The sequence below is a fragment of the Manacus vitellinus genome, unplaced genomic scaffold, assembly GCF_001715985.3.
Source record: "Manacus vitellinus isolate BGI_N305 unplaced genomic scaffold, ASM171598v3 scaffold_11_pilon, whole genome shotgun sequence".
Taxonomy (NCBI): domain Eukaryota; kingdom Metazoa; phylum Chordata; class Aves; order Passeriformes; family Pipridae; genus Manacus; species Manacus vitellinus.
The window spans coordinates 20,383,139-20,408,255 of record NW_021938895.1 but is presented as its reverse complement, the minus strand read 5'-3'; the positions used below and the strand labels follow the sequence as shown (position 1 = coordinate 20,408,255).

The window sequence follows — 25,117 nt, the reverse complement described above, 5'->3', positions numbered from 1 at the left end:
CTGAGGCTTTCAGACAGCACTTGCAGCTGCTGAGCACTGTCAGAAACTCAAGCCAGAAACTTGGGTCGTGGTTGCCAACTCTGTGCTGTGCAATTTACAGGCTGGGCAGTTCCAGGATCCTGAGCACAGACCTCCTTGGGCCACGCAGAGCCAGAGCCCCCAGCACACCAACCACCTGGCAACCTGCTCATGGGGCTGCAGCCCCAGCCTCTCCCCAGTCACGACATTCCTGCGACCCCACTGCCTCCTTGGGAGCCTCCAAGCCTGTCCCCTGCCTCCTCTTGCCCTGGCCATGTCCCTGAGGTGCAGCCACCTCTGAGCCAGCCCAGTGGAAATGCTGGCCAGAAAAATGGATTTGTTACCTATTATGGAACTGGCCAATAATTACGCACTTGAGAGAGACATGGATTATTTATTTCTGTGCTCTGCAAGCCTGGGTGCTCGCTGGTATTCCACAAAGCAAGTACACCCACTATCAAATCTTTTTACTCTTTATACATTTTTGCAAACAAAGGTGTTAATGTTCCTTGGCTACATGTGACATGGTTCTCTTATTATTCTATCTTCTACTGGTTAATGATTCCCTCACTTCTCTTGCTTATTAGTTTAGATGTCCAGTCTTTCTCTTCTTTTGGGTCGGTGGGTTTCCTGTCTCAGCGGCCCCTGAGTTGATGGTCGCGATCTCTCCCTGCCACAATTACCTTTTACCCAGTTGGAGCTGATTCATCACAGTTGCTGAGTTGTCTTTATTAGTTTCTTCCTTATCTTGGCAGTTTTTGCCAAATGTCCTTGTGGCCCAGAAATTCTGCATTCTTCGTGTCCACTAGCAGTGGAACATCCTTCTTTCCAAGCTTTGTTAACACCCCCTCCCCCAAGTCTGAGATCATTGAAACCTGTTGAGCCCTAAACCTTAACAAGGCAATTCTAACAATAATAATTTTTCTTTCACTTAGAACTGGCTTCTTAGCTGCCATCTGTTTCACGCATTAAATCTCCTTTCCTCTTGGTTAGGCTTGAAAGTGGACAAAGATCAAACATCAGAGAACATCCTTTCTGAGGAAAATTTTTACGTATTCCACATTTTGCAACAGAAACAGCCGCTCCACAAGACTCCAGGGACAAGGCCGAGATGGCTTTTCCGTCAGCCCTGGTCGTAGGGCTTAGGGATGGAGTTTGACAGCGGGAAAGCGCATCAGCTGTGGCCGCCACGTCCGCAAATTGCGGGGCGGGCAGTGGGCACAGCTCGGGCGCGGAGGCAGCCGAGGGGAGGAGGGCGAGGGGAGGAGCGGCCTCCTCCCGGGGTCCGGGCGGGCAGTGTCGCGGCGCTGGGCGGGCTGGGAGGGCGGTGTGGCGGCGGAGCGGCCCGAGCGCACGGTACTGAGGCGGCGGGCGGGGAGTGTGAATGCTGCCGGGATTGGGGGCCCTGCCGGGAGGGCAAAGGGAACGTGCGCCACGGACGGGTGGGCACTTGAGAAACGTGCTTGAGTGTCCGGCCGTGCTGCTCCAGGGGGTTTGTCCAGGGGTTATTCCCCAGCGTCTCTCCTGCAGCATGGAGCTCCGACGGGCGGGTGGGTGTGCATAGAGGGTGTTCGTGTTCGCGCCTGAGTAGGTTCAGCAGGTATCCTAAAGAGGACCTGCTCACTGGAGTCCAGGTTTTGCAATATCTGGGGGTAATTTGCCTTTCATCTCGTCCAGACACTCCTCCTGGCTGGGGCGGTGGAAGGAACGCATTTTGAATCCAGGCTTGGCCTGAATCCCAGTGGAAACCACACGCCGGTGAGCAGTCACAGTTTTAAGATGGTCCGGAGGCCGAGCCGGGCTCGATGCAGCATTGTGTGTAAGGTCGTTCTGCTGGAACAGCCCTGTGCCGGCTGAGTTTGAGGAACACTGCTGCAGAGAACTACTTTGGGGTCCATATCCAATTAGGGGGAAAATTTAAGATTTTGCAGCAGATTATGAGCTTACTGTTAAATTCACTTACTTGTTTCTCATTGGAAGGCCAGTGCCTGAATTGATATGGACAAAATAGCATGATTTTTTTTTAATACAGTGATCATAGCAGTAGCACTACCTGCCTGGCTGAGGTCCAAGGAAGGTCTAATTCTAAACATCAGGAAAATTTGTGATTAATTTTCAGGTCCATTATTGCTATTCAAGAAACGTAATTTACCAATTTTGATACTCTTTCATGACTTACTATTTTACAAAGGAATACTCACTACAGAGCCATAACTAGGTCACCAAAATACCTTGCAATCCTATGTATGTGTTCAGCCTAAACCCCAAATTCAGACCTTAGGCAGTGCATTTCCAAGAAGATAAAAGGTTTTTCTTACTCGAACAAAAAGACTCAGCCCTTGGCCAATCCCCAAAAGAAACTGTGATGAAGAAATATGGGTGATGTTGATACCTGAAATTTTTTTCACTGACACTGGTTTTGCTCTTCAGCTTTCCCAGCTGTGTTGAGCAGAGCACTGGGCTGAAAGTGGCAAGCAGGGCTCTGGCTGGACTGAATTTTATCAGCTCCACATCTGCTTTGGGGAAAGGTGAGGGAAATTTGCTCTTTCTGCTAACGCTAGCCTGTCCTTATAGTGTGTTTCCCAGGCTTGATCCCACATGCTGGAGGTTAGAATGCTTGTCCAGTCTGTGAAGGTCCAAGTGCAGTTCTTAAGTATTTTTGAAATATGGAAGACTGAGAGCTCTCTTACTTGGTATAGCATAATTCACACACATACAGGAACTAGAAATGGAGCATAAGTCGTGGTCTTCTGTGGGTAGGGCTGGTAAGGGAGCTGTGGCAAGTCACTTCTCTGAATGCCTTATTGCTGTTCAGATGTCAGGAATCTAGCTAGACATCCAGCAGTTCTAGACTAGATGCCAAATCCAGTCAAGCCGTAATCAAGTCCTTATTATCAATCGTATATTTTTGTATTAGGAGAACTTTGTTACAAGAGACTGAGGTGTCTGGGGATATAGACATTGCCAGGGCTAGGTGGGAACTGAGCATTGTTTTTGAAGACCTGTAGTTTGGACAGGGGCACCACATTCCTGAGTCCAGTCCCTGTTTGCTATAGCGCCTGAAGATACCACTCAACACAAAGGACTTCAGTGGAGAGGCTGGGGATGTGGTCTCCTCTCTCGCTGTTGTGCTGTTTGTTTGTGCCTCTTTATTGACGCCTTCGGGATCATGGCCAAAATTTCCACTTTGTGGCTCAGTTATGTATTGTGAAGTCTATGCAAAATTAAACAAGCCTGCCTGTAAATAGATAAAACCTTGGCTTAACAATGAAGCATTCTGTTAGTCTGTGACTCTCTCTTCTTACAAAATCTGCCTCATTCATCTGGGACCCATTACTGATAAGAATACAGTGATAGCATTGTTTCCAGCACCGGGCAAGCTCACATCAGCTGCTGATGTCATACTGTGGCATGTGACTGCACATGTTGGGGAAATTTGAAAGGACAAAGTGTTTTACCATCATCTGGTGGGCTGACTTCAGCCCCCTGCTGCTGGGGGCATTGCCCAGGCCTTATCTGCCCAGCAGAGGTCCCAGTCCCATTTGTTTGGTTTTGATTTTCAAGTTTAGTTTTCAGGGCAAATGGGATATAAATCCCTGTTACAGTTTAACTGTAATAGAACTAGCTAAATAGAGAAGTGAGCAGGCCCGGTGAAATACTTTACTTTTAAAAGCTCATATTTGTAAAGAAACATGGGGCTCTGAATTGTCCTGTGAGAGAGGTGAAACCTGATGTTCCTATGTTGGTGTTCTTTGAAGCAGTTAATTTGACATACATTTTCAAGTTTGATATGACATGGGTGCTGTCACAAAACCCAACACCTACTAAAGATATTGCATCACTGCAAGGTTAAAAATGTGTTTATTCAGGAATATCCTACAGTTCTGCTTTCATTGTAAAACTCTAATGAGCTGTAAAAACTACATTATTATTTTTGAAGATATGTATATGGTTTAGTAGATGCTTGTTATAGTCTGTCATGATGTGATTTTGAATTGCTGCATATTCTGGTAGTGTGTATTTTTTCTTTTATTCCATTAATCCACAGAAAACATAGTTGCATCAAGCCCAAGTATCTAGGCCTTGGTTGTTCTTCTACTTTCACATTCATTCGACTGTTTTAAGTAACCTGGAGTGGAACATTTTAAATGCTAATTTAAAACATTTTTCCTGTAAAATCTTCATCTTGAATTTATTAGGAAACAAGAACTCTGAAATCATGGCAGGGAAACCCAAGCTGCACTACACCAAGGGAAGGGGGAAGATGGAGTCAATCCGATGGCTGTTAGCAGCAGCTGGGGTTGAGGTTTGTACCTTTTTTTTATAAAGTGATCAGATTAATCTGTGATTAAAATAGGTATTCTCTGGAAATGTTTCCTAATTGCATCTGTGCTTAGGGATATGCACAACATTGCATATTGTGATGCAGAATGCTTAGATTCAGTGATACACTCTCATGTTGTACTTCATGTATGCCTTGAGCAATAGTTGTGCAGTAAAAGGATTTTAACATACAAAGAGAATTAATAGGTGTCATTTTTGAAACATACTTTAAGATGAGATCTGAAATTGTTGCTACAGACAAAACTGTGTATCTCTGACTTTTTCTCAATGCTCATAAATTCCCTCTGTCTCATGATTCTTCTCCACTGAAAGACCATGCATGCCACATGAAAACTTTAGAACATTTTCTCCAAACAAAGTGCTTTTCATTCTTTGTGTCAGGATCTGAGTAGAATAAATCAGCAGATCTGCTCTAAAGGCAGCAGTAGGGGATTTATCTAGATTAACATCAGGTAAAGACCATCCTAAGGCATCTTAATTTCTACATTAGGTTTTTGTTTGAGTATGGTTCTTTGAAACTATTTATATTCCATTAGAAATAAAAAGCTTTTTTAACTCACTTGTCAGTGTTGCTGACAGAGAAGCTGCACAGCATGAGTGCTGAGAAGACAAAGATCTTGTCCTTATTGAAATGTCCTCACTTACAAAAAAAAGCCAGTGAGGGAAAGAGGGAGATAAATGCTGTGTAACAGAGGCATGCATAACTTACAAAAAAATTCTCAATATTTCATGTGGCATTGACTGCTTTTAAGTGAATGATTCGGTAGCTGTTAACAGTTCATGCAGGCAAGTAGACTGGTCTTTATGTTGGGGAAGCTTTATTTGGAGCATAATGCAGTGTACAATACTGGGGTGTTGGGGACACTATAGTCCTTCATTATTTGCTGGAGCAGAGATGAAGAATAGGAGTAGGGGATCTGTTGAGGAAACTTTCCTGTCTGACCATCCAGGAGCCACTCCAGCAGTCCTTAAAATAATTTAATCATGGTGCAACAACAGAATAACAGCTTGAGCTGATGCCTTCAAAGAGGGACCCCAAACAAAGGAAACCCATGGCTTTTATACTCTCACAGTCTAAGAGTTCAAAAGCCTGGGGTCACCTGCTCCTGCTGTGTCTCAGCTGGCTGGTGGCACAGGGCCCTGCGCCTTTTCTTACAGAAAAGGTTGGCAGTTCATGGTCTCTTGCCTCCACTTCCACCACCCAGAGCTCACCCTGCAGCTCATACTGCAGCTGCTCACCCATCTACCTGCACTGAATGTATTCCTCAACAGGGTCAACACAATGAGAGAAGTATAGAGAATAATGTGGAGAGGTGGAGTCTGATGTCCAGACTTCCTTTCACTTCTCTATTGCCTTTGGAGTGACAGTGTTGTTTTCTATTGATGCTTTTCAGTTTGAGGAACAATTCATAGAAACAAAAGAAGACCTAGAAAAATTACGCAATGGTGAGTCTGTAAACTGTACCCTAAACATAAATTCACACCTATCACACCTACATAATAAAAGGACAACAGGTGATATTTCTGTAAAACCTTCATAGAATCAGTTGGGTTGGAAAAGACCCCTGAGATCATGAAGTCCAAACCTTGATCCAACACTGCTGTGGTTACTAGACCGTGGCACTAAGTGCCACATCCAGTCTCATCTTAAAAACCTCCAGGGATGGTGAATCCATCACCTCCCTGGGCAGCCCCTTCCAATGCCTGATTACCCTATCTGTAAAGAATTTCTTCCTAATATCTAACCTAAACCTCCCCTGGCACAGCTTAAGACCATGCCCTCTTGTCTTACTGATAGTTGCCTGGGAGAAGAGACCAACCCCCACCTGGCTACAACCTCCTTTCAGGGAGTTGTAGAGACTGATGAGGTCTCCCCTGAGCCTCCTCTTCTCCAGGCTGAACAACCCCAGCTCCCTCAGCCTCTCCTCATAGGACTTGTGCTCAAGTCCCTTCACCAGCCTCGTTGCTCTTCTCTGGACCTACTCCAGCACCTCAATATCCTTCCTGAACTGAGGGGCCCAGAACTGAACACAGTACTCCAGGTGTGGCCTCACCAGCACTGAGTACAAGGGAAGAATCACTTCCCTGGACCTGTTGGCCACACTGTTCCTGATCCAGGCCAGGATGCCATTGGCCTTCTGGGCCACCTGGGCACACTGCTGGCTCATGTTCAGCTTCCTGTCAATACAAACTCCCAGGTCCCTTTCTGCCTGGCTGCTCTCCAGCCACTCTGTGCCCAGCCTGTAGGGCTGCAGGGGGTTGTTGTGGCCAAAGTGCAGGACCCGGCACTTGGCCTTGTTGAACCTCATCCTGTTGGAATCAGCCCAACTCTCCAGGCTGTCCAGGTCCCTCTGCAGAGCCCTCCTGCCTTCCAGCTGATCGACACTCCCCCTGCAGCTTAGTGTCATCTGCAAATTTGCTGATGGTGGACTCAATCCCCTCATCTAAACCATCAGTAAAGATATTAAACAGAACTGGGCCCAACACTGATCCCCCCAAAAAAAAACCTGAGTGTAAATCCAGAGGGTAAGCTTCTAGAGACTAACACTAGTCCTCAAAGCACTCCTAAATTTTAGCAGAGATTAAATTTTTGCAGTGAAAGAATTTTTGCATCACAATTGCTAAGGAGGAAGGACGAGCATTAGTATCCCTAATCATAGAATCATAGCACCTCCAGAGTTGGAAGGGATCCACAAGGATCATTGAGTCCAACCAGGATGGCAATGTTAGTATTTGTTACAGGAGGCAGAGGTAAGCCTGAATTAGTTCCCATGCTGGAAGCACAAGTATTTGCAGGAAAAACAGTGGTATATTTAGTAGCTCTTGTGGTGGTGAGAGTGTGGTGTTTCAGGTTATGCAAGGCTACTTTGAGACAGGGATGTCTTTGAGGAACAGTCCCATCACATGCAATTTGTAGTCATGGCGCTACAAAAATAAATCTGGCTTCTATGATGCCTCCAAATAGCAGAAGCTGAGAGGGAAATAAGTAACTGTAAAATTTTTCAGATACTATTAAGACAATAAAGAATTCTTTACAGGCATATAATACCGAGTATAAATACTGCTTCAATATGATGTGACCTGTAAAGAAGACCTGCTTCCTTATGGATGCATTCATCCCTCAGATTTAAGAATGTCTTGGTCTGTTAGCAGGTCTCTTCCTTAGTTTCAGTGTAGTGCTTCAGCAGTCTGAGTGGTTTGCTTCTTTTCCTTCCCTAGATGGAGTTCTGCTGTTTCAGCAAGTGCCCATGGTGGAGATCGATGGGATGAGGATGGTGCAGACCAGAGCCATCCTCAGCTACATAGCAGCAAAGTACAACCTCTATGGAAAAGACTTGAAGGAGAGAGCCTGGTAGGGTAGCAATGTGCTCACTAACACTCTTCCACGATTTTTAATATTTACCAAAAAAAATGTTGCTGTGAAATATCTGCATGTCACATGCATATACATCTGCCAGGGCTTTGGCTCCTCAGACCCATGGATTGGGTGATTGGACTTTGTGATTGATAAATTATTAACTGTCAGCTTTCTGAGAAAATTAGGGCTACCTTCAGACTCATTTGATTTCACAGATGAGAACTGCATTAAGTTCCTGGAGGAGAGTAATACAATAATAAAGGCTAAGTATGCCTTTTTTTGTCTTTAAATGGGAAAACAGAAGGAAAAAATTACAGCTGCCTGTAAAAAATGAAGTGTTGTTAAGTGTTCTAATTTCCTTTCTTCAACATGTAAATAATCTTTCACAGCTGGTTTAAAAAAAGATATGTGGTTATAGATATAATGCTACCAAAAGTTAAACCAATATTTCCCCATATTACTTTACTATGTAAGCCTTACTCTGTAAGCTTTTGTAAGAATGGCTACTTTCCATTCTCATACTTAAAGGGTTAATACAAAAGAAAAAAATCCTTATTTGCTTTTTCTTAAATAATGAAATAAACCTACCAATGTAGGTTTAAAAGTAAAAGTTTAGTTAAGTCCATAACCTAACAGACTGTCACTTACTATAGAGGCTTTTATTTTGCAACTCCAGAGATTGTGGGGATTATTACAGACTGGCAATTGGTACCCAGCATCCTTTCATGATTAGACCTCAAAATTATTTTTCTTTCCTAGTGTGGTTCGCATATGTGGTGTTTTCTCCCACAGCATAACCTAATACATTGTCAATGGAAAAGCATGAACTCCACTTTAAATACATTGGTTGCAGCCTTTTTATTTATACATTGCGTATTGCAGACACTGTGAGCCTGCTTATAAAATGTGTGTTTTGAAAAAAACTGAAAGGGCTTTTTTCAAAGTGGAAGAACAAGAAAATAAACCAGTGTCTTATGTTACATTCACTAATTTTACTCAGTGATCGCTTCAGCATTGTATTTCAGGAAAATAACCAAAATGGAATGTTCGAATTATAAATATGAAACAAAAATATTTGTTTCAGGATTGATATGTATGTGGAAGGAACTACAGACCTGATGGGAATGATCATGTATCTCCCTTTTCAACCAGCTGATACAAAAGAAAAGAATCTTGCCTTAATCATTGAACGAGCTACAACTAGGTACTTTCCTGTTTATGAAAAGGTAAGTGATAAATCACCAGTAGTTTACAAAGATGTAAAGTGGTTCCCCCTTCCAGCCCACTTCCCTCTCCTCACACATATACTTTTCAGAAGGCAAGTGACAGTACAACTCTGGAAATGTATGATGGAGCCAGTATTCAGCAATATGAAAAGAGAGCCACAAAATAATTTTTTTCTGGTTTCAGCACTGAGTCTCTTTGCTGTCTTTTTTAAGACTCCTCAAAGAACAGATCCTTCTTTTTAAAGCTAGCGTAGTGGATGATGGCTTCTTAGCATTTTGCATAAATGCGCCATTTAAATACTTGTGCCAGCCTTCAGAACTTATTGCCTGAAAGTGTATTAGGTTATCATAGAATCCTTAAAGTTGGAAAAGACCTTTAAGATCATCAAGTCCAGCCATCAACCCAGCACCACCACCACGTTTACCATTAAACCATGTCCTCAAGTGCCATATTCACATGTTTCTTGATCACTTCCAGGGATGGTGAGTCCACCATTTCCCTAGCAGTCTGTTCCAGGGATTTACAACCCTTTGCATTAAAAAGAAATTACCTAAGATCTAATATAAACCTCCCATGGCACAACTTGACTCCATTTTCTCTTGTCCTGTTACTTGTTACCTGGAAAAATAGGCCAACCCCACCTCACTACAACCTCCTTTCAGGGAGTTGTAGAGTGATGTCTCCTCTCAGTCTCCTTTTTATTCTTGTTATTCAAAGTTAAATATAATTGTCCTTTACAGTTAAGGATCTAATTCTATGACCTTTCCTAAATCCATTGCCTAAATGTATTGTACTGAGAGATTATGACTGTCTTTCTCTGAATTGCTCTTTGAGCATCCTTAAGTGGGCACAAAAAGGCTCTGCAAACAGGATGTATCTAGCTTAAAAAGCATAAAGCAATTATTTACTGGCTAACATGTGCTAAAGAGTTAGTCTCTAATGAGCTGTGAGGGAAGGCATTGGTATGCTTGCCACCCCCACAGAGCACATGAAGAGTCTTGGCTAGGGAAGAGTTGGTCAGGAAGGGATGGGTTGTTCTTTGCTTCTACCTGGAACATTGCCATTTTATACCAGCTTGCTGTTTGTTCTGTTGTTTCATTTCTCCTGTAAGGATATTTTAATTTTTTTGTGTGTTACCATTTTTCTGTTTGATCCTCATCTCATGACTCTACTTGTGTTTGTAGCTTTACCTTTTGTGCGTTGTATGGTTGTACTGTACAGACTTTCTCACAGCACTTTTTCAGAGCATAGTGGTCTCCTTGGAAGTCTGTGCCAAGGGTACAAAGCTGTGTTGTTTCCGAGCTGAGTTGGGTTTCCAGCTTGAATTCTTGGTTACCAGGCAGCTGAAGTCCATTCAGAAAAATACAGGACTTCATGCAATTTCATGTCCCTCTTTATCAGAGCCTTAAATTGCACAGGTAAAGCCCACAGAGGCTGCCCTGTAAAATAATGATGTAAATGACATAATCCAGCACTTCTGTAATCAGAGTTCATGTATATCCACTGCCATACCAAGGGAGGGCTGTGCTGAGAGAGATTGATTGCACACATTATTCTTTCAAAGATTTGAAGTCTGATAAGTATTCAAGTTATTAAAAAATAAAAAAGGAAATGTACACACCAACATTCTCTAAACCTGTGCCTAGGTTGCATAAACTACTGCTGTGATATGTTTTAGTGTGTATGCTCCCTGGAGAGGAGTCTTTAAAATAATCCATGTTCTCTTACAGTAAAGACACAGCTAAAACTCTTCTGTGATTTTAGCCTAGTTAGAATGGTTAATAATTTTCTTTCTGTACCAGTTATTTAAATGTCCATTGATTCAGCTTACCAGGGTTTGCAGTCTGACAGAAAACATCCCTAGCTGTAAGTGCTCACTTTAAGCACTCAGAACCCAGATAGAGCAGCAAAAAGCAATATAAAGCCCTGCAGGCAATCGGGTTCTGATGCTCTGTTTGGGAGTTTCCATACAGTTTTGATAAAAAAGCTGTGGTGGACTTTGTTGGAACAGTGTAGGAAATAACTACATGAAGGTATCAGCTTTGCCTCTGCCAGGAATTACTGCCTCTGTTGTAAAATTGGCAGATGGGACTGGAGAAGGACTTGGCTTCCAAAGTAGACTGAGGTGTTAGTTTTACTGCACATTTGGTACTTGTTTAAGTGTAGCATTAGCGTAGCTTAGGCACAGACACACGTCCCTCCCTTGGTTCTGCTATGAGGGTGATAGTCTTTAGGAAAAAGGTAGGCTGCAGAGCTGGTAACTGCTCTGAAACTGTTCTGCAACATTCACCAAAACTTGTCTACTACAGTTGTTTGTAGCTTTGGCAGGGTGTGATTCTTCCATCAGCAGTTTGCCACAAAAGAATCCTTCTTACAGGATGAAGGGTGGAAAGGCTGTGTTCCTTCATTCTGAATGTATTTCAAACTATAATCAGCAATCTCAAATTTTGCTGAAACATTTGCTGAAAATCCATTTGACCATTTTCTTAAAAAATTCTAGGGGTACTTACACATAAACTGTCCTGACTACTTCTTTCAATTACTTCAGTCCTGTTTCTTTTGCATGATTAAGTTTTCATTGGGGTACTGGACTTGATATACAGCTACTTGGTGCAGTAGGTTAGAATGAGAGATAGGGCCACACATGCTGCTGAAACATGAGTTCTGATTTAATTTTTTATATAAAGAATATCTATCACTTTCTAATTTCATAGGTTCTTGAATGGCTTTTTCCTGCTGTGTGTTTTTGTAGATATCTGCCTGTAATGAAATATCTAGATAAAATTGTTACATCCTATATGACTTTTTGAATTTTTCTTTATTTGTTCATATTTTATAGGCCTTAAAAGATCATGGACAGGATTATCTTGTTGGCAACAAATTAAGCTGGGCAGACATCCATCTGCTGGAAGCCATTTTAATGTCAGAAGAATGTAAGCCTGATATACTGTCTGCATTTCCTCTGCTACAGGTTGGTAATCATCTGATCTCAATATGGAACATAACATAGAAATATCACTGACCAGTCTTAAAAGTTATTTGATGTTTACATCTTTTGAGCCATTGTACTGATGGTTCTCTGGTCTATTTCTGTGGACTACAAAAACCTAACTCACTTGCACTGCCTTGCCCCCAGATCTGCTAGGGCCTTACCTTTCTCCAGCTTTACTTTTCCCAGCTGTTCTCAGCTGGCAGGAATTCGCTTACTGATGCTACCAGTTTGGTCCTTTAACTGCTACTTTCATGTCTTCAAACACAGCAGCGAGCATCAGGAAGGGAAGTCTGCACCCTGGTGTGTGTATAGTTCCTGTCCTTTTCTTTTTGCTAGCAAAATTGTATTTTGAAGAAATCATATAAAAAGAGCAGTTAAGTTTCTTATGTCATGACTTCTGTGGTACTTTGCACTGAAATATTCCTGTCCTTGCCTCTCCCTCCCCCCCAAATATATTTGTTGTGGGTTTTTTGCTTTTTATTTTTTTCTTCCACTTTTTACTAGATGAATCTTAACTCTTTAATTTCTCCCATCCCCATCTGGGAAACGAAGGTAAACTTTATAGCATCAGCATCACAGATCAGAAAAGGCTACTACCTTTCTCTGTTTAGTAGTGTATCTGACAAAGAAAAATCTAAGTCACCTGATTATTAAGCTATAACGGATGGAGTTATAATTTCATTACACTCATTGGCTTTACTGCTGCTTCTTACAGGCTTTTAAAGGAAGAATCAGCAACATTCCAACAATCAAAAAATTCTTGCAGCCTGGCAGCCAGAGGAAGCCACCAACAGATGAGAAGTTTGTTGCTGTTGTGAGGAAAATATTCAATATCTAATCTGCTGAAGATAGCACAACTATAGTATGTTACCAGAGCTGTGCCTTGTAAGTGTAAATTGCATACTTGTGCTCCGTAGCTTGCATCACGTAGTCAGTGTTGAAAAAGAATACACTTTTAAATTAGAGTAAAAGACTAATTTGGACCTGTTGAGTGCAGAAAATGGTATTTCATTGAGCAGTTACATGAAATAAAATATACTGATACTTTGTGTGTGTTCAATTATGGTACATGCTTGGTAGGATAAAATGTTTCAACTGTAGCTTCCACAGTACTGTAGAAAGCTACCCTACCCCCCATCTTCCTCTTTATAAATTCCAGGAGAGAGGAGACACTCCATGAAAATGGAGAAGTCATTTAGATTCAGGCCTCAAATCTTTTGGGTTGGCTCTCTAGGTGTTCTCCGAGACCAAAGTTCACTGTCCCCTGCTGTATTTCACTGCTGTCTCTGTACTTTCAGAACTGCAGTTTAAAAATTAAATAAATAAAAACATTTAAAAGAAAATAAAATTAAAACTCATGATCCTTGTAAGTTACTGGGCAAAAAAAAAATTTTTAGTCCCCACATGAATCTCTTAGAAGCTATTTTTTTCACTGAAAGATCAAAGTACTTGTGCTTAATTGGCCTGCTGTGGTTTACATCCATTGAAAGTACCTATTCCCTTGCTCTTCTTTTTGCTCTTGACTGGATGGGCAGTGAGGCAAATGCCCCTTGAACATTTTTTTGTTAAGGTTTTACCTTCTCCAGTCACTTCCCAAGTAGTTATAAAGAGAACTGCACTGACTGCTTACCTTTTCAGTGAAAGAGTTAGTTTTACTTCAACAGTGCTTAAAGCGCTCACTACTGTTTCAGATTCTTTACCCTGATTTCACAGGAACCACCACTGTTCCCTTTAAGAACAGTGCCATAAACTATCCTTCTTTGCAGTTAGTTCTTTTTCTCAGTAGGACTCAAACTGATTAGGCAAACAAATAGTGGAAATATAGAATTGCTGCCCAGCAAAGTTAACTGCTTTTCTGACTTGTGCCTAAGAAAAACCACATGCATCTCAGAGATACAAATGACAAGCATCCCACTCACCTGGGCACTGCTGAGTTCCGAAGAGTTTTACGTTAAATTACGTCATTAGCTGGAAGTAATAGTTTGCCATGCCCACCATAGTACTTGTTTCATTGAGCTATTTCTCTGTTACAAACAAGTGCTATGATTTGGGAACCATCACAGAGACTGGAACAGAACATCGCTGTTGTGTTCTGTGAGCTTTTAGTCCCATATGATATGTTGGACTTGCTGAGAACACTACCCGTGTTTTGGCTGCTCAGGAATTCCAGCACTAGCTTCTGGATTACAGTGGAGCTTGGAGGCTAGCCCCAGCCCCCTGCCCCCATGGCTAATTCAGAGAACGCACAGAAGGATCAACTCTGGACATGCTCTGAAACGCAACATCCTAAACTGCATTTAGGATCTAGGGTAGCAGCAACTGCAGATTGCCTTTTGCATTTCAGCACTGGGTTGCCTTAGCTTTTCACTGCAGCTTAATCTAAGGCGTTCACTGTGTCTACATTGCAAGTATCCAGATCTGCATGTCACCAAAGCCTGCTATATGCCTGATACGCCTTCAAGTTCTGCTTCATGGTGAAATGAAGCACATCGTATTTGTGCAGCTGTCATCCCAATCTGAAATCTGTAACATACCAGCTCAACCAACCTGGCAACACCTGGAGGTGACAGATACCAACATCTGTCAGCAAAAGATTCCAGAGCTGTAGGCTGTGGTTTGGGGTTGGTAAGGATTTTTTTGTGTTGTGTGTTTTCCCCCTGCTTTTTTTTGCCAGTTATGCCTGAGCTGCTCACACCACCTTGTCACCACCTAAGCCCCTGCCAAGAACAATAACCTTGGTATTCCCCTAGTGGGTTTGTGCACTGAGATCTGATACACGATAGCCTTCATAAGCAAGCTTTGATGAAAAAAATGAAGCAAAATTTCTGTCTTCAATATTGCACTCACCCATACTCAATTTACTAATGGTTTGGCTGTACACTTCCTCTACACCAGAAGACAGTCTTGGCCAAGCTTTGAGACCCAGGAAATATTTATTTTGTATGTCAAACAAAGCAACTTTAATCCTGAATAGTTTATGACTGAACAGTCTCCTTTGCTTCAATAAGACTGGAACAGCAAACCTGTTCAAGAGTACTGAGAGTTTGGAACCTCTTTCTGCAGGATGGCAAACATTCCTCAGCTGTGGTTCGTGTCAGTGGCAATTTACAGCATGATATATGTTTTAAACCACTAGAGTACAAAGCAGATCACCAGACTCTTCATTGAACAGTCTCACTCAGCTGCATAAAAACTTGAGAAGTTTCAAACATTTTACATTTTATTTGAACACTGATAATAGGTTTTAGATTTGGACTCAGTGGAATAAGAAGTGTTTGAAAGGAAGGGTTAGGGTTTTCTAGTGCAACACAGTACAGGCCCGAGACTTTATTGATTTAGAACTGATTATTTAATAGACAAACTACAAAATTATGCTTCAATACAAGATACCTTTTTAGCATAAAGATGTATTTATATATATTCTTCTCTCAGAGATACAGTGCGAGACTAATTCAATTTCCTGGGGTGCTCAGCACCCTGAAAAGAGATCAAACTTACAGAGAAAGATTCCTTGAGTTAACAGACTGCTTAATGGAAGTAGATCAAAATATATCAACAAAACATTTGTTTTAGTTTTTAAAAAAAGCTTGCAAAATATCAGCCCATGTCAATCAAATAACAGGTACAGATCTTTTACAGAAAAGATAAATGCAATGTAAGATTTGTGTTCAGACTTGTTTTAAAATATGGAGAGCATGTCTGTTTGTTCGGTGGGCACGGCAGTCATACTCATGTCTTGAGTTGCTAAATTCTGCTACAGCAGCATAAAAACAAGCCTCAAAATCATCAAAAGACTGCAAAAAAACCCAAAAAAATATAATTATGGCTGTGCATGAACAAAACCAGTGAAAGTCATCATTAAATAACAGGGCATTCATAAATAACTGATGCTTAGAGCCTTATTAAGCAATCTTTTTAAGTGTCTAAATCTACACACTCAGTGTCTGTTGAAACACACAGCCCACCTAGGCTGGAAGAGTGATCCACAATGGACAATGTTTTCTGGTGTAAGTCCTGATTCTTAAATTTTGCATCTTGACAATTTGCATCTGATTTTTATCTCCCTGTCTAAAAATCCTGGAGTAAAACAGAATAGTCTATATTAAATCTGGTAACAATGAAGCAACAGTTATTATTTCTTCAGAAGATAGAGATTCTGACTTACAGCTGAAAAATGTTTTGAGTTACAGAGTCATTGGGAAAAAAAAGTTTTTACTTACTCCATAATTTAATTCCAAAATAAGACGTACAGAAAATGACATTTTCCAGAATGTCCAATAGCAGCAATAAAGCAGTTGGAATGGTTAGAAACATAATTTGCAGAAATACTGACCAAAGTCCTTAGGTCAGGTCAAAAATGTTGTGGTTTTCAATGGTGCTGTGCTTCCTGTAGTTTTGAATGCAGCACTTCTAAACCAAAGTCTTGGCACTTTTTTAAGATGACTGTGTGAAATTAGACTAATTATATGGATATGTATTCAAAACCCCTGAGGCTTATCCAGGTTCTTCCAAGAGCCTTATCAATATACATTAATATTTAATTGCAGACCTCTCCTTTCTGTGCTGCAGAAGTCACTTCTTATCAGCTGTATCTGGCTAGTGAGATGAAAAAGCTGTTCACTATAAACAGGACTGTAACCTCCAAACTAATTTCACTTAAGCTGTGTAGTTGCTAAATGATAGTGACTACCGCTGATACGGCTTTGAATCAGGTGTCAAATGGCAACTATTTGAAAATCAGCAAAATCTTTACATTAAGATCCTCAGTATTTACCTCAGGCATGCTACTAGTCCGGCTGGCATTAATTTCTTGGACCTCTTGAACCTCATTCCCATTATAATGGTCAAAAGAAAAGATGAAACTGTAAAAGACAATTCAATATATTAATGCTCTCACTTCTCCCAGCGGAGCATTCAGGAACATGGAGAATTATCAAAGGTCAATGCTGTTTTGCTATGAACTGCAATTTAATAAAATTAGATCAGATATAGGGTCTGTAAAAACATTCTTGCTTTTCCAAAATACACCACTATGATTTCTTTCAGCTACAAATAAGGTTTCTATGTGCAGCAGAATGCTAAATCTTATTCCACGGATACTAAGTAAGTTTGTCAGACAGTGAATTCTACTCCCCCTGTTACTACATTCATAGGGATACAAATAAAGGAGGAAGAATCTTTGTAGTAACAGTAACATGTATGCTGAATTACAGGAATAGTGTCTTATAAATCCCACCACCCCAGATCACTGTAGCTGTTTTCTAACTATTCAAGGAGCTAGTTCAATCAACTTTTTTTCTGTTTTATTTTTAGAATATTAGCTCTTTATTTGTTGAGCCTTGGAAGGTTTGCCACTTGTTTTTGCTACAGAATATGGCTATCAACATCTTCTTCATCATGACCACAAGTTCACTTGTATCCTTTTGTTACAAGGGAACCATCCATGTCTGTGACAAGAGGTGGGCAGCCCAAGAGGGAACAAATGCAGCACAAGCAGCAGAAAACAAACATCGTGAAAGAAATTGCATCTTCTTTCTGGAATAGTTTTACCTAAAAATGGAGGCAGCAGTGAACTCATCAGGCAGGGGGATTTCATCTTGAACTATGGCTGCAGAGAACTACGTAAATGAGAATCAGAGGATCATAGAATATGATGAGTTGGAAGGGACCCATCAGGATCACTGAGTCCACCTACTGGCCCTGCATAGGACACCCCAAGAGTCACACCATGTGCCTTAGAGTATTGTCGACACACATCTTCAACTCAGACAGGCTTGGTGCTGTGACCAGTTCCCTGGGGAGCTTGTTCCAGTGTCCAACCACCCTCTGGGTGAAGAACCTTTTCCTGATATCCAACCTAAACCTTCCCCAACTCAGCTTCATGCTGTTTCCTTGAGTCCTGTCACTAGTCACCACAGAGAAAAGATCAGTGCCAGCCCCTCACCAGGAAGTTGTAGACTGCAATGAGGTCTCTCTTCAGTCTCCTCCAGACTGAACAAACCAAGTGACCTCAGCTGCTCCTCACACAGCTTCCCCTCAAGGCCCTTCACCATCTTCATTGCTCTCCTTTAGATGCTCTCTAACAGCTTAATTTCTTTTTATATTATGGTGCCCAAAACTGCATGCAGTACTAAAGGTGAGACTGCGCAAGAGCAGAGCAGAGCGGGACAATCACTCCTTTGACTGGCTGGCAATGCAGAGAATACATAAAATTGCAAAGATAGCTGGCTTCATCAAACAACTGTCACCTGAAATGCTTCCTAGAAGTGGGCAGAGAGGCAGGACTTCTCATAGGCAGCTGGGCTTTATCACTCTTGCAGCCAAAGTAATGCCAGTTACACAAATCTCTTCTTTTTATGGAGCAGTTAAAAACCATCTGGCTAATTCTCTTCAAACTCCACTGTCTATTCCTGTGAACAGTCCTGTGTTAACAGGTGTCAAAAATTAGTTTTAAACTCTCTCCAGCATTATAAAACAAGCTCTGACAGTTACAAGTATCTTGCAGAATTCTACCAGCTTTGTGCATTCATTAAAGATACCCTGCAAAAAACCCCTATTACGATCCATTATCCATTGCTCTTATTTTCTAGTCCCATAGCCTTGATCCGCTCAGGAGTGTCTGAAGAGTGGACTATTCCACAGTAGTTGTCTTGCCAGAACTCTGAGTATCTTTACATTTTATTACAAGCTACAAAGCATGTTCACTCTGCAATGTTATTTTTTTCCAGTTGCTACTATCTGGCTTTTCACATGTGCCATTGACTTTTTAAGATGTTCAACTTTTTGACCTGATTTTCTAAAGTGCTGTACATTCAGTTTCACCTTAAATCAGTCAAAGAAATTCAGTAAATCACAACAAATTCAATTCAGTGAATCATATTCAGAGCAGAATCAACTTGCACTGTGCATAGCACACTTGCATACCAGTGCTCTTTGCATACTGAAGTCTGACTTTCCACACCTGCTTCAAACACATAAAATTGCATTGAAGTATTCAAGAAAGCACAGAGCTAATTTCAAGGCGAGTAGGAAAATGCCTGAAATAATAATTTACAGAACAACTAAGAGAATTTGCCTGAGGTATCCATATGCTACATACTCTTTGTATGTAGGACAAGTTACAAGAACCCTACTTTCAAGGTCTTGTACTAAAACATTACCTACGTTACTGTAGGAGACTCTTGCCTAGGTGATAAATACTATAGATAATTATGGGTTTGGAGGAGTGGTTTTTCTTTTAGATTTACTAACCTTTTAAAAGTTTGGGTACTTGCTTCATTTTACATTGTAATTTACTGTACTGCTTTCTAAGTTCAGAGTGGTCACTTTAATCCATGCACTTAATTTCCATCTTTCATTTGTGCTCTGCTTTTCACACTTTGGCAGGTTAGGCATAAGTGAAAGCATTCTGATTTTCTACAGAAGCAATGCACATTTATTACAGAAAGCCCGTACTCTTCTGAAACTATCATATAGAGTAACCACCAAAGGTTGTTAAGGTATGGGAATGTGTCTAATTCTTCTTTCCTCTGAAGTTTTCCTACTGAGTTCTTCATTCATTTTGGATATCTATGTATCTACCAGCCAGATACACCAGGCTGGAAGAGATTAAGAGCAGCCTGAATGGTTGGTCCTGGCAGAGTACTTTGTACAAACACTTCCTAACTCACTTGAGGCAAAATGACAACCTTCTTTGATACATTCAGCACAAGTGGATACTGAAGAGGGCACCCATTCATAGCCAAGGTTAAATATATGTTTAGGTTTTAAGCAATTAGAACATGATCTCTCTGCAAACATTCTAAACTAAGACTGTTTTAAAAAGTCTTTTTTCCTTTTACTCTACAGGAAAAAAACTTTCTAAGGCAGGTGAGGTGAACTCTATCTCATCTGTATTGCCATAATTTCTACTAAATAAAAATATACATTTCTTCAGTTGAGAGAAAGTCCTCACATGCCTACAGCCACATGAAATGCAGAACACCGACTATTTCAGTATATCTGATGTTCACAAGCACATTAATGGAAATTTTGTATTAGTCCTTTCAAAACCAAGGAATTGGGAAACAGGCAAAATTTAATAAGTTTTAATTAGTCTCCTCTTCCACAATTTCTGTATCTAAATTAGTGATTTAATTGACCCATAAAAGTACAATTCCATATGCTAGTTAAAAGCATCTCACACTGAATGATTACAAATTTACACATACTTCAGGCTATGTCTTCATTCAAAAAAATTTTTTTTAAGAGTGGCATAACTTAAAATGGGCCAGGTCATGGTGGCAAAACCGAAAATCCAATTTTAGGTCATCTAGGAGCAGATCAGATACACCATTATCACCTTTATTAAAGAACTCGGTGGGAACAATTTGCTAACAGTGCTGCTCAACATTTTTTTGAAATGGAAATTTTTATAACTGTGATTGGTGTAAAGCACAAAGCCAGTATGAACAGGATACCGCAAGTTCTAAGTTCAGAAAAAACAATTGTGTACTCACACGATCTGGATTAAATGAATTTTAAATGCATTTCTGCATGTGAAACCACAGCCCAAGCCACCTTTGCTAAAACGATGAGTGCAACAAGCTCCCAATTGCTCTTATTGCAAATCACTTGTGCAAGGTTAATGTCCCCTTTAGGGACTGTAGTTTCTTGTGTCCGTGAGGGTTTCATGGCAAACTAGCTAACATGACAATTATTGCATAGTTTGTATTCTGTCTTTCTTAGTAGCAAAGGAAAAACACTAAATCAAAGTATTTGTTTCACTGGGGGCTGAGGATACGTTACATTATGTAAGACTGGATCCCACACCTACTTTATTGCTGAAATTACTTTCTAATCTGTAAAGCTAATGATTCAATTGCAGTACTATCCCATGTTTCTCAGCTGGATTTCACAATATGTGCAATGTTAGGTAACCATCTAATAAAAGGAGGTGCTGCCAGGTGGTACACACCTGCTGGCACTGCGTAAATGATCTGCCTTACCTTGAGAATGGTTCTAGTTCAAGTCTTGAATTTTGCAAGCTAAGTTGAAGTGTCAAACTCTATTTAAAACTCAATATTTAAACCAAAGCAATATTCAAAATTTACTAAAGAGAGAATTTTACATGCAGTTCAGGATACTGCTTGTTGGTTTGTTTGTTTACTGTAGTAAAACACTTACACAATGATATCTTCACATTTCTCGGATCACATGTTACGCAGTAAGCTCCATAACCAGCCACAGAACCAAAGGTGAGGCCAGCAGCTAAAGAGATTTTGCTACCTGCAAGAAACCATTCAAGTGTTATTTCTCAATACAATGTCTTTAAGCTCAATCTTTATACAGCAGTTCTCTCTCTATACAGTATTATCCAAATATTTTGAAAAAAGAACTGATTTTGCCACAGTCCAGCTAGCTTACCCACTGTGAATAGAGAGTATTACTTCTGTAACTGGGTCATTCTCCTGTGTGGTAGTACAGGCAAAGTCAACTAAGTTAGAATAAGATGATCAGGATCCAATAATACTTGCGATTTGGGAAAAATAATACTTGAAGCACAAACCTAAATTTAGCTATTACCTCTATCATACATACCTTTAGAAGGATTTTTGTAATTTATCTGAACTATCTGTTCATTTTAACTATATCTTACAGCACTTGGGAGCCTCCAAAAATGGTAGAAATGTGTCAATATATATAAAGAGTAAATTGGACAACACATGTCCAACATCATAAGGCCTTTCAGTCTGACATCAGTCCTGGACAATAAAATGGTATCACCAACATCACATTTAATTAATAAAAAATAAAAACCCAATTAGATGGCAGTGAGGATGCAAATAGAGCTTCCAAAAGTAACATGACATCTTCTTTCAGTGTTATTGCAAAAGGGGTTCATAAATCCCAGAGTTTCAGTAATATATTTAGGTTTCTGAGCACACATTTGTCTTGGTACCATATGATAAAAGCATAGAATCAGCAGGCATTATTTGGATTAAGCTGATCCCAAAATGTTTGTAAAGAAAGAATCCAGACCCCCAGGTATCACTTAGCTCCCAATTCTGTTATTTTGAATATTTTTAATCAAGACTTTGCAGGAAAATGGAAATCATTACCAATAAAAAAATAATCTGTCACAAGGACTGACCAACCAAGAGTGAAGAAAAAAGGTGAATGGGATAGTTAGTGAGTGCAGCTGGGTGTAAACACAAAAATACAGCACATGTTTTCAGAGTGAAGCCATGTCTCTAAGAGCAAAGCATGCACACACTACGAAGGGAAACAGTGACTCTAAATCACAAGAATCAGGATGAATAATGGCCACAGGGAAGGAGAGCGCTGCGCTGCTGGAAGGAACTTTGTGGGAGAGCTGACGGGACCAGCCCGGAGCTCCCGCCTGCCCGTCCTCGGTACCGCTGCGACCTCTGCCGGGTGCTGGGCTCGGGCACGGCGCTGCCACCTGGGGGACTGCAAAAATCACTGAAATGCGTTTTATAGTAAAGCCGGCCTCCTTATCTTAGAGGGAAAAGACACAGTTCTAATAGTACGAGAGAATTAACCACCAAATCAGAGTATGCAAGTAAAAGCGGTCCTTTCCAGTGTTTTTCTGGGAATGACAGAATCAAGCCTGGGTGTCTCTGTAGAAAATAAGCTGTAATCAAAGATCATCTACTGTGCTCAACACAGGAATAGTTACAGAAAATGAGAAGGCCCAAAACACACCAAAGGTCAAAGATAACATGACAGCCCCTCTTTGCCCTGAAAACAAACTCATCAGTCACCACTTAAATGCTTAAGCTGACCCAAGAACATCTTGTGAGACTCAGTGCATTTACAGCAGTGCAGGACGGATTTAACATGCAGTTGTGTTAATTACAGCAAAACTTTCATGTCTCACATTGCATAGAGGAAATTCAAACGCTTCATTTCCAAATCCTGCTGCCTCAGTATTTACCTTTACGAGTGTATCCTACAACACCTCCAAAAGCCAGCAACGAAGCATATGCAAAACCAATCCAGTCAATAGCCATGGTCCCAAATCTGGAAGAGAAAACACATTCCAACTGAAGGCAAACAAATTCCTTCCTCCTGGTAGAAAAGAAATCATTACTTAAAGGTTTCTAAATAACACCACAGTCTTCTAAGTCGTGTTTGACTACTATGCCAAAACATTCAGAAGGTATGTCTGTTGGCTATTGTACCATTTTTTCACTAACTGCTGCCCTTCCTTACACCCCACTATCCGGGTATTTCCATTAGGGGATTTTTTGGGATGTGTGTGGCATGCATTTTTCCCAGTCAAAAATAAATGTATGGAAGCAAAAAGCTTGACATCATCCAAAGCATCGGTTTTGTTGCACTTGTGCCACATGGTCGATCTGGGCACACACTATGGATACATATAGGTCTTCTGAGTGCACAGCTCAGTGCCCTTTCAGGCACACTGCACCTGGTGCATTTTAAGCAGGACGTCGTAGACCCTGCAACACTAGGCAAACCCAGGAATTTTCACAGTCTACCCAAAGCTTCCAGGCAGAAACTTAGGCTGTTTTGGGAAGCTATATGTACAGTAGCTTTATCCTTTCTGTGTCTATGCCCCTTTTGTTTCACCTTTCCATTTTGACGACTGTCGGAAGTTAGGCTCCTGTCCTCCATAAAGCATTTAAGTTTCTCTTGTGACATCGGTCCCCACTCCTCCGGCTGAGCGGCGCGAAGGCAGCAGCGGCAGTGCCGGGCAGGGCACTGCAGCCCGACAGCCCCCGCAGCGCCACGGCCTCTCCCACCAGTCTGGGGCGCATCTTTCCCCCCTTCTCCCAGATAAAGTGTACGCTTAATTAAGCGCATCTTTCTTTATACCTGAGCAGGTGTGCCCTTGATCACACTGTTAAAGGGTGGCAGCAAAGAGTGCACACTCAGCATTTCATGTCCAGCCTTTAATATTAAAGCGAGCAACTCGCAACGAGCCCCCTCCCCGCCGGCTGTAACCCTCTCAGGGCAAAAGCTGGATTCGGGAACCACGGCGCCCCCGAGAACGGGGTCTGGCGCGGCAGGGGCCACGCTCACAGCCCGGCCTTCGGGGCCTGGGCAGACGGCGTTCGGCGGAGCGCGGCCGGGGCCCTCCATCTCCCGCTCGACCCCGCGCTCGCTCTCCCCGCTCTCGCGGTGGAGACCCCGGGACAAGGCCGATACCCCGCTGGCCCTCGGCCGCCCCCGCCGAGGCTCATCCTCCCCGCCGCCCGCCGTACCTCGTCCCGCCGCCCTCCGACCTGCCCCAGCCCCGCCTCCCGCGCCCGGCGGGCACCGTGTGGCGCCGCGGTCCCGTCTGGCTGGCCCAGCCCCGGCTCGGCCCCCGGGGAGGCCCTGCCGCCGTTATGGGCGGCGCCGCGGCCCGGCCCGCCCGCAGCGCCGCTGGCGGAGCGGAGGCTGGTGGCGCTTGGCGAGGCCGGGCCGCGGGGAGACGAGTGATGGGTGAAAAGTTGTCGGTGAGCCGGCAGTGTGCCCTTGCGGCCGGGAAGCAAATAGTATCCTCGGGTGCATTGGGAAGAGCGTGGCCAGCGGATCGAGGGAAGTGATCCTCGCTCTCTACTCAGCCCTAGTGAGGCTGCATCAGGAGTTCTGGGCTCCTTAGTATAAGAAAGACAAGGAGAGGGTCCAGCGGAGGCCACGAAGATGATAAGGGGTCTGGAGCATCTCTCTCATGAGGAGAGGCTGCTGGAGCTGAGCCTGTTTAATCTAGAGAAGAGAAAACAGAGGGGATCTCACTAATGCATATAAATATCTCAAAGGCGGGTGCCAAGAGGATGGTGCCAGACTGTTCTCAGTGGTGCCCAGCAACAGGACAAGGAACAATTGCAATAAACTAAATAGCAATAAACTAAACCACAAGAAGTTTCACCTCAATATTGAGGAAGAACTTTACATTGAGGGTGGCAGAGCACTGGAACAGGCTGCCCATGAAGGTTGTGGAGTCTCCCTTTTTGGAGACATTCAAAACCCACCTGAACACATTCCTGTGTCACCTGCTTTAGGTGACCTTGCCTTGGACTGGATGAACTCCAGAGGTCCCTTCCAACCCTAACAATTCTATGATTCTGTGAGATGGGGCTGTGCTGGCGCAGGGCAGTGTGGCTGCGCACTGTGATTGTCGGGGATCCTCTGCAGCAGCGCCCAGCTCATGGGGGGCATCTCCTGCC

The 25,117-nt window shown here is 42.2% G+C and overlaps 2 protein-coding genes across 5 annotated transcripts; one reads left to right on the top strand and one right to left on the bottom strand.

The window, feature by feature from the left end:
- The first annotated feature begins 1,328 nt into the window (after window positions 1-1,328).
- LOC108644324 (glutathione S-transferase) lies at window positions 1,329-12,988 on the top strand. 2 transcript variants are annotated; one of them, XM_018088908.1, is made up of 9 exons: window positions 1,329-1,374; window positions 1,696-1,776; window positions 2,449-2,546; window positions 4,218-4,324; window positions 5,757-5,808; window positions 7,582-7,714; window positions 8,805-8,946; window positions 11,787-11,918; window positions 12,655-12,988. In XM_018088908.1, the coding sequence occupies exons 4-9, from the start codon at window positions 4,238-4,240 to the stop codon at window positions 12,775-12,777; spliced, it is 669 nt and encodes a 222-aa protein (XP_017944397.1). In that variant the 5' UTR covers window positions 1,329-1,374; window positions 1,696-1,776; window positions 2,449-2,546; window positions 4,218-4,237; the 3' UTR covers window positions 12,778-12,988. The 2 variants fall into 2 exon arrangements, with proteins under 2 accessions (XP_017944397.1, XP_017944396.1); XM_018088907.1 differs by lacking the exon at window positions 2,449-2,546.
- Window positions 12,989-15,146: 2,158 nt separating this feature from the next.
- Window positions 15,147-24,251, bottom strand: TMEM14A (transmembrane protein 14A). Of its 3 annotated transcripts, none has more exons than XM_029965787.1 (5): window positions 24,170-24,251; window positions 22,879-22,964; window positions 21,105-21,206; window positions 16,714-16,801; window positions 15,147-15,733 (listed from the first exon to the last, which is right to left on the bottom strand). In XM_029965787.1, the coding sequence occupies exons 2-5, from the start codon at window positions 22,952-22,954 to the stop codon at window positions 15,694-15,696; spliced, it is 306 nt and encodes a 101-aa protein (XP_029821647.1). In that variant the 5' UTR covers window positions 22,955-22,964; window positions 24,170-24,251; the 3' UTR covers window positions 15,147-15,693. The 3 variants fall into 3 exon arrangements, with proteins under 3 accessions (XP_029821647.1, XP_017944395.1, XP_017944392.1); XM_018088906.1 differs by lacking the exon at window positions 24,170-24,251 and adding an exon at window positions 23,781-23,802; XM_018088903.1 differs by lacking the exon at window positions 24,170-24,251 and adding an exon at window positions 23,535-23,557.
- Between the last annotated feature and the right edge of the window lie 866 nt (window positions 24,252-25,117).